Source organism: Aegilops tauschii, chromosome 5 (genome assembly GCF_002575655.3).
Source record: "Aegilops tauschii subsp. strangulata cultivar AL8/78 chromosome 5, Aet v6.0, whole genome shotgun sequence".
Classification (NCBI taxonomy): Eukaryota; Viridiplantae; Streptophyta; class Magnoliopsida; order Poales; family Poaceae; genus Aegilops; species Aegilops tauschii.
In genome coordinates, this window is record NC_053039.3 from 32,644,137 (window position 1) to 32,659,558 (window position 15,422).

Here is a 15,422-nt window from a genome sequence, read left to right on the forward strand (position 1 = left end):
AGCACTACTGCTCCGGAACACTTGACTGGCCGGCATGTGATTCACTTCGTTCCTGTGTCTGTCCCTTCGGGGAAATGTCATGCGGTGACATCCGGAGTCCTGCCTAGCCTGCTACAGCCCGGATTCGCACGCTGCTGACCGACATTCTCGATGTTGATTCATGTATGCCTGTCCCCGTAAGTTAGTGCCACTTTGGGTTCACGACTAGTCATGTCGGCCCGGGTTCTCTGTCATATGGATGCTAGCGACACTATCATATACGTGAGCCAAAAGACGCAAACGGTCCCGGGCCATGGTAAGGCGACACCCGTGGGAATACCGTGCGTGAGGCCGCAAAGTGATATGAGGTGTTACCGGCTAGATCGATGTGACTTGGAATCGGGGTCCTGACAGCTAGGTGGTGCTATCGTACATCCACGTTGATGGAGACTTCCACCCACGAAGGTTGCGTGAGTCCACGGAGGGCTCCACCTACGAAGGGTCCACGAAGAAGCAACCTTGTCTATCCCACCATGGCCATCGCTAAGGACTTGCCTCGATATTCACAAAGTAGGCGATCTCCTTGCCCTTACAAACTTCTTGGTTCAACTCCATAGCTCGATGGAGGCTCCCAAGCCACACCTAACCAATCTAGGAGACACCACTCTCCAAAAGGTAATATATGGTGTGTTGATGATGAACTCCTTGCTCTTGTGCTTCAAATGATAGTCTCCCCAACACTCAACTCTCTCTCTCTCTCACACACACACAGTTTTGGATATGGTGAAAAGATGATTTGAGTGGAAAGCAACTTGGGGAAGGCTAGAAATCAAGATTCTTGTGGTAGGATTGAAATATCTTGATCTCAACACATGAGTAGGTGGTTCTCTCTCAAAAAATATATGGTGGAAGTGTAGGCATGTTCTGATGGCTTTCTCACGTATGGAGAAGCGGGTGGATAGCCTCCACACAAAATTCAACCATTACACACATTTGACCAATCTCGGTGAGACCGAATAGTTAAACTCGGTGGGACTGATTAGTTCAAAATGTGAATGTTAGGAATCTCGGTGGGACCGATTGGAACAACTCGGTAGAACCAATCTGCTAGGGCATTAAGGCAAACATCATCTCGGTGGCACCGATTGCATCAACTCGGTGAGACCGAAGTGTAGCAATAAGGCAACAGAGAGAATGTCAAGCCAACTCGGTGAGACCGATTGCATGACTCGATGAGACCAAAATAAATGCAAAAAGTCACAGAGCGTTGGCAAAGCCATCTCGGTGAGACTGAGACCCATATCGGTGAGACTGAATTGCTAGGGTTTCTGGCAGTGGCTATGTCATATGAACTCGGTGGCGCTGGATAGAAAGAATCGGTGGGGCCAGGTTGGAGTTTAGGATTTTCACATATTTGGATGGAGAAAGTGGTTGAGAGTTTTGGAGCAATATCACTAAGCATTTGAGCAAGCAAGCCATTAACCAACACCTCATCCCCTTTTAATAATATTGGCTTTCCTATGGACTCAATGTGATCTTGGCTCACTAAAACAAAGATGAAGAATCTTGAGCTTTAGCCAATGCATGTGCTTGACACCTTGAAGGGGTTCCACATCCTCTTGTCCTTTCCACGCCATTGTTGAACTTGTCTGAAATACACTAAATAAAAGCATTAGTCCAACAAGATATATGTTGTCATTAATTACCAAAATCACCCAAGGAGCACTTGTGCTTTCAATAGTTTTAGGTCATAGTAAATTTGTTTTCTAGGTTGTTCAACATCTTGGCTTCGGCGGGGGCGATGGCGGCGCTAAATAAAGATTCTTCAGATCCTTCCCTGACGAGGCGACCAGCCCTATTGTTGGGATGGATTTGGAAACCAGTTTGTTCAAGAAAGGATGATGTGGCAGTGGCGGCATCCTCGTGGTGAACGTGTGTCCTCGGGCTCAGCCGTCGCGATGGCGTTTGCTCCAGTGTCAGTGTGAAGCTTGGGAGGTAGTCCGGGAGCGGATGCAGACCGTGGTCGGCATCGATGACATCTGGAAGATGGCGGATTGTGTGGTGGATTCGTGGTTCATGGATGGTATGTGTGGTTTCCTCCTCCAACGTCTTAGTCGGCAGGGGTGTCAGATCTGGAGTTCGATGGCGTGTCCAGAGTGTTGCCCTGGTCTGATTCGTTCAGTGTTGATAATTTCACCTTTGGTGAGTCACCTTGTAGGTATGCAAAGCTGCATATCAGCGATGAGGCCGCATCAAGCTCGACTGAAGTGGTGATCCGTCATTATTTTCTTTGGTGTATGCTATGGTGGTGACAGAGGCAGATGATAAGTGTTTGTGTCAAGCTCAGAGGGTTCTTCGATCTTGATCATATATTTCTTTTTATTTTGTTTTTCTTTGTGTAAAGGCTAGCATTCCGATTCCTTTTCAATTTTACCAGGTTGGTGACCATGTAAAAAAAGGGCCGGACGACCAACCGTGGGTTCCGGCGCAGCTGGTTTCCTTTGCACCGATCCGTCCGAAACAACAGGACCGGGCGTCGTCCACCGAAAGGCGTAGAGCCGTCCCTGGATTCGCTCGCTGGCAGCTGGCGGTCTCTCCCGCGCCGTGGATCCATCGTCGTCGAGCCCATGGTTTTGCTCCTTTCCCGCTTGCACAGTCGCATGCACAAATATCCCCGCCGCTCAGCATGGCTTCCCCCACCACCTTTTCTCTCCATCGTCCTTCTCTGATCTCAGCTCTTTCTTTCTTCCTTCCTGCCAAGGCGTGCGCTGCTGGTGATACCGACCGATGGGCGCGGGGGCAGCGGGGCTGGATGTGGCGGGGGCCGTGCCCGCCAAGCGGAGGCGGGTGCTGGCGGCCAAGACCAGAGTGGGTAGGCCGCCGCAAGCGAGGAGGCGCGCGCAGCCGCAGCCGCCGACGCCGCTGCAGCGGCTCTTTCGGGCCTGCCGCGCTGTCTTCAGGGGCCCAGGCACCGTGCCCGCGCCACCCGAGGTCGCCCTGCTCCGGGCCATGCTCGGTACGCACCCCTCTCGCTCCTCCATGTTCCGCGTGTTCAAATGCGGTGGATCCATAAACTGACTCACTCAAGATGACGAACGATGTTGTGTTCTCGATTGACAGAATAGTTATGGTTATCTATCTGCAGACAGAATGAGGCCAGAGGACGTCGGCCTGAGCCCAGACATGAGATTCTTCAGGACTAGAGACAATGCGGCCCAAGGGAACCCAACCATCACACACACCACCATATACAAATCTGACAATTTCTCGGTAAGCAGCAACCAAATATGCATGTCCAATCTCAATTTTCTTTTTCTTGCTTGGCAGATGGCTGATACCACGTAAAAATGAATCACTTGTAAGTTGGTGACCGTTTCTTTTTCTTGCTTCCTCACAGATGGTCATCTTGTTCCTGCCGCAAAATGCGGTCATCCCTCTACACAATCACCCCGGGATGACCGTGTTCAGCAAGCCGCTCATCGGATCGATGCATATAAAGTCGTACGACTGGGCCGATCCTGATGATGATCCAGCCGCCTCATCGCCCGACGATCAACGTGAGCTTCCGAGCCATCCTACCTAGTAGAGTTTCCATAATAGCATGCATATATAGAAAATGCGCTATAAAGTTGGGGCTTGATTGCTTTTGCTTGCAGTGAGGTTGGCGGAGCTGGTTGTGGATGATCTCTTCACGGCGCCTTGCAACACGTCGGTCCTCTACCCGACGGCGGGAGGCAACATGCACCGTTTCACGGCCATCGCGCCATGCGCCATCCTCGACATCCTTGGCCCCCCTTACTCCATCGAAGAGGACCGAGATTGCACCTACTACGCGGATGTTCCCTACTCCTCCCAGCATCCCAGTAAGTTTTTGGCAATCTTGATCTCAGAAATCTAGTCCAGATAAGTAACATCATGAACATGCATGGACTTGCTACTAGCTACTCCCTCCGTTCCCAAATACTAAGTCTTTTTAGAGATTCCAACAAGTGACTACATACGGAGCAAAATGAGTGTGAATCTATACTCTAAAATATGTTTACATACATCCGTATGTTGTAGTTCATTTGAAATGTCTAAAAAGACATATATTTAGGAAGGGAGGGATTAGTTCTGAACTTGCATGCATTCAACTGTGAACTATCACTGGAAATGCATGCATGACCTCAACGGAGGGATTATATTTTTCACCATCAAAAGCAGTAGTTTGCCTTTGTGAGCAGCCCCCTGAATGTGGAGAGAGGTCTGTTAGTTAAGTAACAACCTGCAGCCTATAGGTAGTATCTGTCTTTGTTTATGGTACACACTCTCCATTTGCATCCTGTGAACATGATTAATTCTCTTAATTAATAGTGTAAGCACACGGTTTTACACCCCCGCAGGTTTCGAAACCACTTGTACATAAACCATGTTCTGAATGAAACTAACCGTCCATGTTGTAGAACAGTATTAAAGTAATGTAGCTACCTTCACCCCAAAAGACATTTAGGGCTCCTTCGAGGCTTGAACATTGGTCGGTAATCATCGTGATGACCGATGATGCTTCTGCTAATTAAATTTAATTACAGCTAGCTGATTACACTTGTGTAACCCAAGGCTAAATGATTTGTCTCCTCTTCTACTGAAATGAGCAAGAAGGCCGGCGCCTCGCGTGGCTGAAAGAGGTCGACATGCCGAGGGATCTGAAGATGTGCAGCGTTCGGTATGGTGGCCCGCGGATCTCCGACAGGTGATTGAGCCTCGACGGCCAGCGCCGTTCACGACTGATGATGAGCAGCTCAAACGACACAATCAAGATGATGTCAAATCGTTTACCTTGTGAATATAGCAGCAAAGCTAGCTAGTTCAACCGCGAGCTTAGGTTTCAGTTTGTGCATGATGTCTCAGTGAGTGGTGGCAGTTTATCATGTAAGAGTGCTTACCTGCCTGCTTTTGCAGCAGCTGTGTGTGTGGATCTTGTCCAGATCCTTTGTTGATCTTTATCAATGCATAGATCATCCATAGATTTCACTTTTACTTGGCCGCTATATTCCCCTCTCTTTTTTATTAAAAATGTTGCATGCTCTGCCCTATTCTCTTTCAAATTTGAGATTCTTTCGTTCTTGTTTCCCCATATTTCTCGCACTACTTGGCCTTTTGATTCTTTTAACTTTCATTTTTTTTTAAATAAATAATATGATTCTTTAAATTTTTCCTACTGTCTCCCCATATTTCTTGGACTACTTGGCTTTTCAATTTTTTAAAATTTCAAATAATATGATTCTTCAAATTTACCTACATGTTTCCACATATCTCATGAACTTTCAATTTTTTTGACTTTTAGAACTTTTTTTTAATTTAAATAATATGAATTTCTAAATTTTTTACCTTTCTTTTCTGTCATTTGCTGACTTGTCATCATGTCATATGCTTATTTGGCCAAAGTCATCTTTTTATATGTGTCACCACATCAGAAAAAAACCTGCCTCAAATGGTTAGATATTCGAAAATATTGGTTGAAGGCAAATGCATCTCGCAGTCATACTCGTTAAGTTCACAATATGGGGCTAAAATAATTTCAACTATTCAAAAATTTATGTCAATTTTAGAAATTTCATAAATTTTGAAAATCTTCAAGAAATGGAAAATAAATATTTTTATAACATTTATACATTTATTAAAAAATGCACCCGTAGTTTTTGAAAGACGTCCACAAAATTACTTAAATAGACCGTAAAAATCAATTACTACCACTGTAAAGTAATATAAGACCTTTTAGATGACTAAAATATTACTTTATGGAGGGACGTTAAATAATGTTCATGTTTCCGCCAACACTCAAGAAGTTAATATATTTCTTCCCTTCCAAAATGAACCTTTGTCTCAAAATAAATAAATGGAAATGAACTGTAGGCTAAATAAAAGTGTCCCGCAAATATCCAGGCTATGGGTAAACCCTAGTTGACGCCCAGCGAGTCACAGTGGAGCAGGCCAGTTTGGGGCTTCACTAACGCGCTTCTGTTTTTCTTTCACTGTTTTTTTCTCTCGTTTTGGGTTTGTGTTTTTTTTTATGTTTTGTTTTTTCTTTTCTTTCTTGTTTTTATTTATAGTTTATTTTCTTTTGTCCATTTTATTATATTTGTTTTTCCAAAAAAACATTTGTTTTTTTATTAAAAAATTGGAAATTTCAAGTACTGTAGGTATTTTAAAAACTAACTTCAAAAAATGTGCGAGTTTTAAAAAATGGTTTAAAATTACAAAAAAAGTTGATTTAAAAAAATAATTTATCTGTTTATTTTCAGTACACGTTGAAAATTCTTTACTATACGATGAAGTTTTTCGAATACACACTATTTGTAATACATTAAAAAAATTAATGCACACTGAAAAAATTTAGTATCTAGTAACCATTTTTAATATATGTTGAACATATTTTTAGTATAAACTGAATAATTTTTAAAGTTTAAAATTTCAAATTTTAATAGGTTTTTCAATTTCAGGAGGATGCCAATTTTGACATCTCTTCTCACCAAGAAAATAATAACATTCTTTCTCCAAACTTAGCGTCACAAGTAGCCTTGGTGCAATATTAAACCTAAGAACCATGTATATGCATAACATATATACGTAGGTGTATTAGAGGTTATAGTTGGCATTGATGATCTAAAAGAATGAAGTGAGTATGCTCATATTTTAGTTTATACGGATGCTTGGCTTGTTGGTCCATTAATATGGTCGTGCATTCTTGCCCCCCGAAAAGTTATTCCCTGGATCTGCCCTGGGATAATGAAACCGGGGTAGAGGGGCCCCCCTCCCTATCTCAAGTTTTTTCATGGGTCCCTACCTACATCATCAGGCAATATGGATCACAGATCTACGTGTTGAGCGCCTCCTCCAAGAGGTCGCAAGTAGCGACAAGATGCATGATCTACCTAAGCCAGAGCCTCATCACCGATGAGCTCCAGGAGCTCCTCTGCTTCTGACGGAGCGTCACTCCAACACGTTCATCATATCGACGTCCTCCACCCGCATTCTGCCAGGGAACTAACAGTTGAAGTTGTAGACGATGTTGGCTAGCATGATCTCAACAGTGCCCCTCCCCATATGCCATCCCAGGGCACATCCTTCTCCCAGCTCCAAACGACAGAAATCGGAAGTTCCTCCCCTTGAAGCCGGCAGGTGTTCCGGCATCCATGAACCTCTTCGGCTAGAATTTTTCCACCATCTCCTCCCACGAGTCTGGATCTCTGCCGAGAGCCCACGCGTTGACGATGACGTGTGTCCCATTTTCTGCTAGAACTCATTGACAATGTCCACACTCGATTTTGCCATCCACTTTTAATTGGCCCTACATAGACCTCATATGCCCCCACTAACCTAATAATCGTGCCCCCACTCAGTCCAACTCCTTGTGTATTTCTAGAAGCAGCCCGCGAAAAATAAGAATTGATGCATCCTACATGGTCTGATGTCGAGGAGTGTCAACGTGGTCGCATGAGGAAAGATGGAGAAGGGCGGAGGCGAGGAGGAGCAAGATGGTGATGTTGTGCCATGGCCGGTGATGTGAGCCACCATGTGGAGTGAAAACAAGAACACTTCTCCACTCTCATGGCCACCATGCAGATTCATCACAACTTACAGGTTGCTCCTCTCCATCCGTTCGTTTCTTCATATCGCCCGACTTTCCCTTGCAGGTGCCACGATGGGCTCGATCTTTGATGTAAACGACGTGGTCGATGAACTCAGTTGAGGTGGGCTGGAACTCGCAAATACGAGGGTGAGCAGCGGGGACTTCGTATTTACAGGAGCTGCTCAGTAAAAGCACCTCTCTGTTTAAAAGTGTGTTTTGCCTCAACAAAACTGCCTTTTTGGGGGGAGTTCAACAAAACCTTAGGGATATATGATCTAGTTTTGTGAAACATCAAAAGGGTTAGATATTTAAAAATATAGGTTGTATCCCTAAAAAAAGTATAGGTTGAGGCGCAATGTGCCTCTGCCAATACTCAAGAAGTTAATATACTGTACTTCCCTTTCTAAATGAACAAGAAAATGGGGAAATCCCTATTGGACGCTCGTCGCGTCATAATGTCCAGCAAAACACATAGGGATCGAGGGGGATCGAGTGCACTGGATAGGCCCAATTACGTGACCTGTCACGCTCGGTTTTAGGAACCTTCTAGCAGGTTCCTGCCTGGTTTTATCGGTTTCAAGAACCTTCTAGAAGGTTCTCTGAACTGTTTTTTCCTGTTTCTTTTTCCTATTTCATTTTATTTTTATTTTTATCCGTTTTCCGTTTTCCATTTTTCTTTTTTTCCTTTTTTGTTTCTCTTTTATTTTTATTTTTCAAGTTTTTTCCTTTTTCAACAAAAATTATAAAAATGTTAGCATTTTAAAATTTTGTTCACAAATTCCGACAGTTTTGGGGAATTTTAGAAAATGTTCCCAATTTTGAAAAAAATCGCAAATTATAAAAATGTTCATGTTTTGAAAATTTGTTCGTAAATTAAAAAGATATCCGGGAACTTCAAAAAATGTTCCCAGTTTCTAGTTTTGTTCACGAATTTGAAAATTCATTCTGAAATTCAAAAAGTTCTGGGAATTTAAAATATGTTCGCATTATTTTCTGTACATATATGTAAAAAAATTGGAATTTAAAATAATGTTTCAGCTTTCCAAATTTGTTCACAAATTTTAAAAATTCACATTTCATAATTTGTTCACAAATAAAAAAATGTATATGATTTGAAAGATTGTTCGTTATTTTCAAAAAAACTATTTATGTTTTCAAGTCTTTTCCTTTTAAAAAAAATCATGTTTCTGATAAATGTTCATGAATTCAAAAAAAAAATTTATTCAATTTTGTTCCTCTTTCTTTAAAAAATGTTGGTGGTGGAGAAAATATTTAAATTTTTCAGAAAAAACACTTTAGAATTTGAAAATAAGTTGAAATCTACCACGGCTGAAAGTTCATCTAAAATCAGATGCCATCTTAGACATGAAGTTGCAGGTAGTACAGTGGCTAGCGACGTAGTAAGTTATTGCAAGGTCCTGGGTTCAATCTCTTGCAGGCGAATTATCACATGTGTTCGGTCGTAGTTCGCTCTAAGCTGGGCCGGCCCAGTCGCGCGTCACATAGGAGCTCCCAGAAGATGGAGCCTAAATTCCGTAAAAGATGGATAATGGAGCCCAAATATATGTGCGCTTAATCTCTTTCCGGGCTATGGGCCCTGCTTCATTCACCAATATTTTCTCCCAATTGCCTACAGTATGAACAAGACAATATGACCCAAAAAAAAATCCCTACAAAAATGGCATGACATAGAGAAAGAAAAAAAAAAAACTACCCGAGGTGCTGCTCAAATAGTAATACGGAACATTAAGGCACAGTTCTGTATTTCTAGTTTTTCTAGAAAAAAAAGAGACATTCAGGTGATTTTTTTAAAAGGCATTCAGGTGAGGATTCTTTTGTTCTACTTTTTGCAGTTTGGATTCCATTTCGTCGCCCGTTCAAAAAAAAAAGATTCCATTTCGTCTACACACAAAAGAATTGGCGTTTCAACATTTGATGTATGTCCACGTCTAACTTTTTTTTGTTCGATCTCTTGGCACATCCATTGGTTGTCTTTTCTTACTTTACAGCTGATGAGAAAAACCGAACCGTGCGTACACTCTATATTCTTATTCAGTTATTCTTGGCCTTGCTTGCATTGCTGTATTTTGTCTTGCTTCCTGCAACAATGAGGCCGGATGCCAATTTTGACATCTCTTCTGACCAAGAAATAATAATGCGCTGGCAAAACTTAGCGTTACAAGTTTCTTCTCCTTTTTTGAGCTGGTGTTTACAGAGTTAATTATGTGGCATTGGTGACTCATAAGAGCCAATGACAAGACTAAACCAAAATCAAGTGGGAGGGTTTAGTGGTAGTGGGTCACTTAATGTATGGCGACAGCCAATCATGGATGAAGACATATGCAACATGGTTGAAGGATTGCAAGCACCAGATTTGATGAAATTATATACATATAGATCCTGTGGATATTATATGAGCTGGCATGGATCACGTGATGCTGCCGTACGGATCCATCTACCAGCTGCATCTCATATGATGCTGCCGTGAGAAAGCTTGCATTACCAGGTCAAAAGGGAAAACTTGCATTATCATGTTATTAAAAACTAGGTTGGCCAGTTTTGCACGTATTACAACTAATTAAGATATCGTAAGAATTTTTTCGGAAAATTGACCAAGGTGCTATATAGGTAGCTCCACGCCAAGTGGACATGTCAAAACCCAGACCTTAATCTTCTTCTTTTTTTTGCGAAGAACCCAGGCCTTAATCTTGACCATGAAATGCTATATCTGGAATAGTTAACAAGGCCTATACGTTCTTTTTTAAGTCAGACATGTTTAAGTTTAATGAAGTTTATAGAGAAACTAATAATGGCCTCTATAAATACCCTATAAATATGCTATGAAAACATATTTCATGATATATGTACTCATATTTTATTGTAGAGGCCAATATTAGTTTCTATAAATGCGGTGAAACTTAAAAGGTTTGACTTATGACAAAACCAATATATAGGTCTGACCATGCGGTCAGAATTTTTCAAATCATTCGACAAAACCAACAGGTCTTATAAATGCGAATTTGGAGAGTAGGTTGAAGAAGACGAATATCAAAAGAACGTGAAAGAGTACAGAAACAGAAGGACAGTTGTATGACCCTAAGTCGTACTATGGAGAATTTATTTCCTTTCGGGAGTTTCACATATCATACTCCGTGCGACGAAAGTATTGTTCCTTTTTGTTTTTTTGGACGAAAAGCAATTTTCGGTACCTGCCTTTTGAGAAATCCCACCAGTCAGATAGAAAATATTGTTTCCATGTGACATATATAGTTTCTTTTTGCAAAATAACTAGAGGAATTAACAGCAGCAGAAGAAGAATCTATTCCAGTAGCCAACCAATGGACGTGATTAACCTGAAGCAGTTAGACTATTGGATAAGAATGAACTATTGTTTGAACACGTACGTCAGACAACGATGTCTCTCTTTTTCACTTCTGTTATTTCCATTGCGACTTGCGAGGATGCTGACGCGTCTTGGATCTTTCTGATACATGTTTCTTTCAGCCAATATATGGTTTCCCTACACGTTGAGCAGAGTCAATCAACGTGCATGCAGCCATTGCTGTCAAGGAAAGGTAGAGGAAATTTAAGTTCCCCAGTGAATTAGCTAGCAAAGCTGCTGTCACAAGTCACAGCAGTTCGCAAGCTACTACATATATGCAGCAAGATGCTGCCGCCTTATGTTAATGTAGCCGGCCGATCCCTGGAAGGTCACGACTATAAGAAAGTGACATTGTTTGCCAAAAAGGTTGAATAGGGCTCGAGCATGCGCGCTATTCCTATCCGTAAGCAGTAATTTGACAACTTGTCTTGTAACGGGTGTATCCCGATTACAACACATTCAATTATTAAGTTATCGTCTATTGAGGTGGACATTCACATTATGAGTTTCTCAAAACTTAAACATTTGTCCAGCTTATGCATGTTTAGTGTCATACGGTTTCTTCATGGTTCACAGAAGTCATGGGAGAATGTTGAGATACAAAAGAGGAAAGCGGGATCCGACGAATTCCAAGAATCTTAATGTAACTTTTAGTTTTACGGGGAATTTTATCATCTGTTTTTTGTTTTGGCTGGTTTGGTCCGACACATGGTACTTTGTCTAATTATTAATCAATAAAGCCAGGTAGACTTTTGCTATATATTTGAGTCTCAAGTTAAGCAAGATCTTTACACCATATGCCAGTATGTTATACGACCTTATCTAAATACTACTCCTAGGATTTAAGGTCTCTTCATTCACAAGATTTTTGAAGGTATTTTGGAAGATTTCGGTCCCTATGAATGTTTTCTAGAACTTGGCCACTTTGTATTTGATTCCTTTTTTTTTTTGGCAGGGAACTTTGTGCTATCCGATAAAGAATGGAAGTGTATTGAAGAACGAATTGAAAAAAAAAAACTTAGCTGCTGGAAGGGCAAGCTTATGTCATATGGAGGTCGGCTAGTCCTGATTAACTCAGTACCACTAGTAGAAAACGAAGCTTTGTCACCGGTTCGTAAGGGCCTTTAGTGCCAGTTCTGCAACCGGCACTAAAGAGTGGAGACTAAAGGCCCACCACGTGGCGTGAGCTCGCGCTGTGGTATGGGGGACCTTTAGTACCGGTTGGTGTTACCAACCGGTACTAAAGGTTTTTTTTGAAAAAAAATTCTGAAAATTTTGGAAAAAATTGAATTTTTTTCGATTTTCAATTTTCTGAATTATTTGATGATTTAGTCTCTAGTCACCCCTCTTAACTACTCAAGTGTGGATCACTCATTCCAAATCGTCTAACTTCCCGGCCGGTCACCCATCCTCTCACTCCCCCAGCCTAAGCACGCTTAACTTCGGAGTTCTATTCCCTCTACTTTCCAAGTCTGCAGTTGTTGTTTTCCTGACAAATGTAAGCTGACAATCCTATTAACCCTCAGCAGTTTAGCTTGAGCATTAGGTCACACGTTTCACCGTTTGAGTTTGAAACTATTATTCTAAAAAACAGTAATTATTTAGTAACACTAATATTTTTTGAATAAGTTTGACCACAGTTTGACCATAGTTTGACTAGATTTGACCAAAATTCAAAAAATTGAAATAATTATTTAGTAACACTAATATTCTTGAATAATTATATAGTAACATTAATACTTCTTGAATAAGTAGTTTGACCATAGTTTGACCAGATTTAACCCAAAAAACTGAAATTTGAGCATATCTTTTTTTCCTTTTGGAATTTGAGGATTCTAAAAAATTGCAAACAAGCCATAGGCTGACAAAATCGTATGCGGATTTTCGTGCTGAATTTTTTGATATATTATACGTTTTTTTCTGACATCGTATGCAAAATTTATAGCCGTTTTACATTTTCCCTACACTTTTTGCAAAACATGTCCAAATTGAAGTTTTCAAATTTTCCTAACTATTAGATGTACTAATATAACTACCTCTGGAAGGATTTTATTTTTTGAAGTTTTTATCATTTTCGGGGGGGGGGGGGGGGGGGGTAGAGTTTGAAAATTGCCCTATAGTCCCGGTTTGTGTCTCCAACCGGGACTATAGGTCAGACCCCTTTAGTCCCGGTTCATGCACGAACCGGTACTAAAGGTTAGCCCTTTAATACCAGTTTGTGCCACGAACCGGTACTAAAGGGGATCGTGGGGCCCCGGCCTGACGCCAGCCTGCCACCATCCCTTTAGTACCGGTTCGTGGCACAAACCGGTACTAAAGGTTCAACACGAACCGGCATTAATGCATAGCCGTCCGAACCGGCACTAATGGTATCATTAGTACCGGGCCAAAATCAAACCGGGACTAATGTGTCTCACATTAGGTTCTTTTTCTACTAGTGTACTGACTAGTATGCCGATGTTTCTACTTTCGTTCTTCGAAATTCCGAAAGGGGTTCGGAAGCGACTTGATTTCTTTAGATCTCGTTTCTTCTGGCAGTCTGATGAGGCCAAGAGGAAATACCGTCTCGCGAGATGGGAAATCCTTTGCCGACCTAAAGACCAAGGGGGTCTCGGTATTGAGAACTTAGAAATTAAGAACAAATGTCTTATGAGTAAATGATTATACAAGCTAGAGACTGAGCCGGAGGGTATGTGGTCACAAATCCTGCGCAATAAGTATTTACACTCGAAGACACTAGCTCAGGTTACCATGCGACCGACTAACTCGCCATTCTGGAAGGGACTTATGAGAACGAAGGACTTGTTCTTTCGTAGGGTCAAATTCTTGGTGGGCAATGGGATGTCAACAAGATTTTGGGAGGATACATGGTTAGGAGAGACGCCCCTGGCCGTCCAATACCCCATCCTATATAATATTGTGCAACGTAAGGAGGATTACGTAGGCACAGTCCTTCAAACCATTCCCTTGAACATCCAGTTCAGACGGGTGTTAGTTGGTGAGAGATGGACCGCCTGGATGCATTTGGTTCGGAGACGTTCAACTCTCCGACCAACCGGATGCGTCATAATGGAAGTTAACTAAGAATGGGATTTTTACGGTGAAATCATTTTATACGGATTTGATTAATTCTGGCCCACTCTCAAGGTCGTTGCACATTTGGAAGGTTAAGGTTCCTTTGTGTATTAAAATTTTTATGTGGTTTGTCCACAAGCAAGTGATATTCACAAAGGACAACTTAATTAAAAGGCGATGGGTAGGAAGTTCGCGGTTTTGTTTTTGTGATCATGATGAAACAATACAACACTTATTTCTTGATTGCCCACTTGCCAAGCTACTTTGAAGAACAATTCAAATAGCTTTCAACGTTAATCCTCCAGTTGATATTGCGTCATTGTTTGGGACGTGGTTAGCTGGAGTTGAACAGATTACTGCGCCCGTGTTCGGATTGGAATATGTGCACTATTATGGGCTATATGGAACTGCAGGAATGATATGATTTTTAACAGACAACACACTTTAACTTTCTTGCAGGTCATCTTCAGGGCTACAGCTTGGATCCGTACGTGGTCCTTACTCAATCCTATGGACTCCAGGGAGCCTTTAGTTACTGGGTGCAACCAATGGGAGATGGTAGCTCGGGCTATATTCAACCGGTTCGGATGGCGCTTGCATAACAGGATAGGAGTCTAGGGAGCTTATGCTTCTTATTACCATATCGGTTGCCTTTGTCAGCATGTAATTTTCCTTTTTCACTTTGTTCTGCTTCGTTTGCGAGCTGTAAGACCTTTTTGATGATACTTTCTGGATTTTTAATAAGATGGCTGCATGCATCATCATGATGCAGAGGCCGGGGGCAATGCCTCCATTTCCAAAAAAAGGAACTTTGTGCTTGATTCCAAGGAAAAGAAGTTCTACGGCATGGAACCTATTCAAGAACTTATTTTGCTTCTATGAGAATACACCCGATACCTAGAGAAAACCATAAAACATTTCACGTGGTGCAACCAAACAACTTTTATAATTGCAACTTTGCAATCAAGGAGTGATCTCCGACGGGTGATCGAGTCCCCGGATGACGAGCAAAACAACATGATGTCAGAACCATTTTCCTTGTGAATATAGGAGCAAGCTAGCTAGTTGAGCCGTGAGCGTAGGTTTCAGTGTGTGCACGATGTCTCAGTGATGGTAGTTTATCATGTAAGAGTGCTTGCTTGCTTTTTGCAGCAGCTGTGTAGGACCGTTTCCAGATCCTTTGTTCCTCTATATTCCCCTCTCTCTTTTGTTAAATTTTTTGCATGCTCTACCCAATTCTTTATCAGCTTTGCGATTCTTAAATTCCTATTGCTCCTTCTCTTGGACTGCTTTTGTAAAAAAAAAACATTCAGATTTTTAAATTTTAACAATATGAAGTATGTTTGGTTTTATTATTTTTTCTGTTATTCTTTGTTG

General features: G+C 41.7%; 1 protein-coding gene across 2 annotated transcripts; it reads left to right on the forward strand.

Moving 5' to 3' along the window:
* Positions 1 to 2,677: 2,677 nt before the first annotated feature.
* LOC109780403 (plant cysteine oxidase 2) lies at positions 2,678 to 4,995 on the forward strand. Of its 2 annotated transcripts, none has more exons than XM_020338987.3 (5): positions 2,678 to 2,995; positions 3,125 to 3,249; positions 3,377 to 3,536; positions 3,636 to 3,842; positions 4,611 to 4,995. In XM_020338987.3, exons 1-5 carry the CDS (start codon positions 2,767 to 2,769, stop codon positions 4,799 to 4,801), a joined length of 912 nt encoding a protein of 303 aa, XP_020194576.1. In that variant the 5' UTR covers positions 2,678 to 2,766; the 3' UTR covers positions 4,802 to 4,995. The 2 variants fall into 2 exon arrangements, with proteins under 2 accessions (XP_020194576.1, XP_020194577.1); XM_020338988.3 differs by having other exon boundaries at positions 2,681 to 2,995; positions 4,615 to 4,995.
* The last annotated feature ends 10,427 nt before the right edge of the window (positions 4,996 to 15,422 follow it).

Coding starts and splice junctions, on each gene's coding strand:
- LOC109780403 (XM_020338987.3), top strand. CDS start 2,767: ATGGGCGCGGGGGCAGCGGGGCTGGATGTGGCGGGGGCCGTGCCCGCC. Junction 3,250..3,376: donor ACAAATCTGACAATTTCTCG/GTAAGCAGCAAC, acceptor GCTTCCTCACAG/ATGGTCATCTTGTTCCTGCC. Junction 3,537..3,635: donor CTCATCGCCCGACGATCAAC/GTGAGCTTCCGA, acceptor TTTTGCTTGCAG/TGAGGTTGGCGGAGCTGGTT.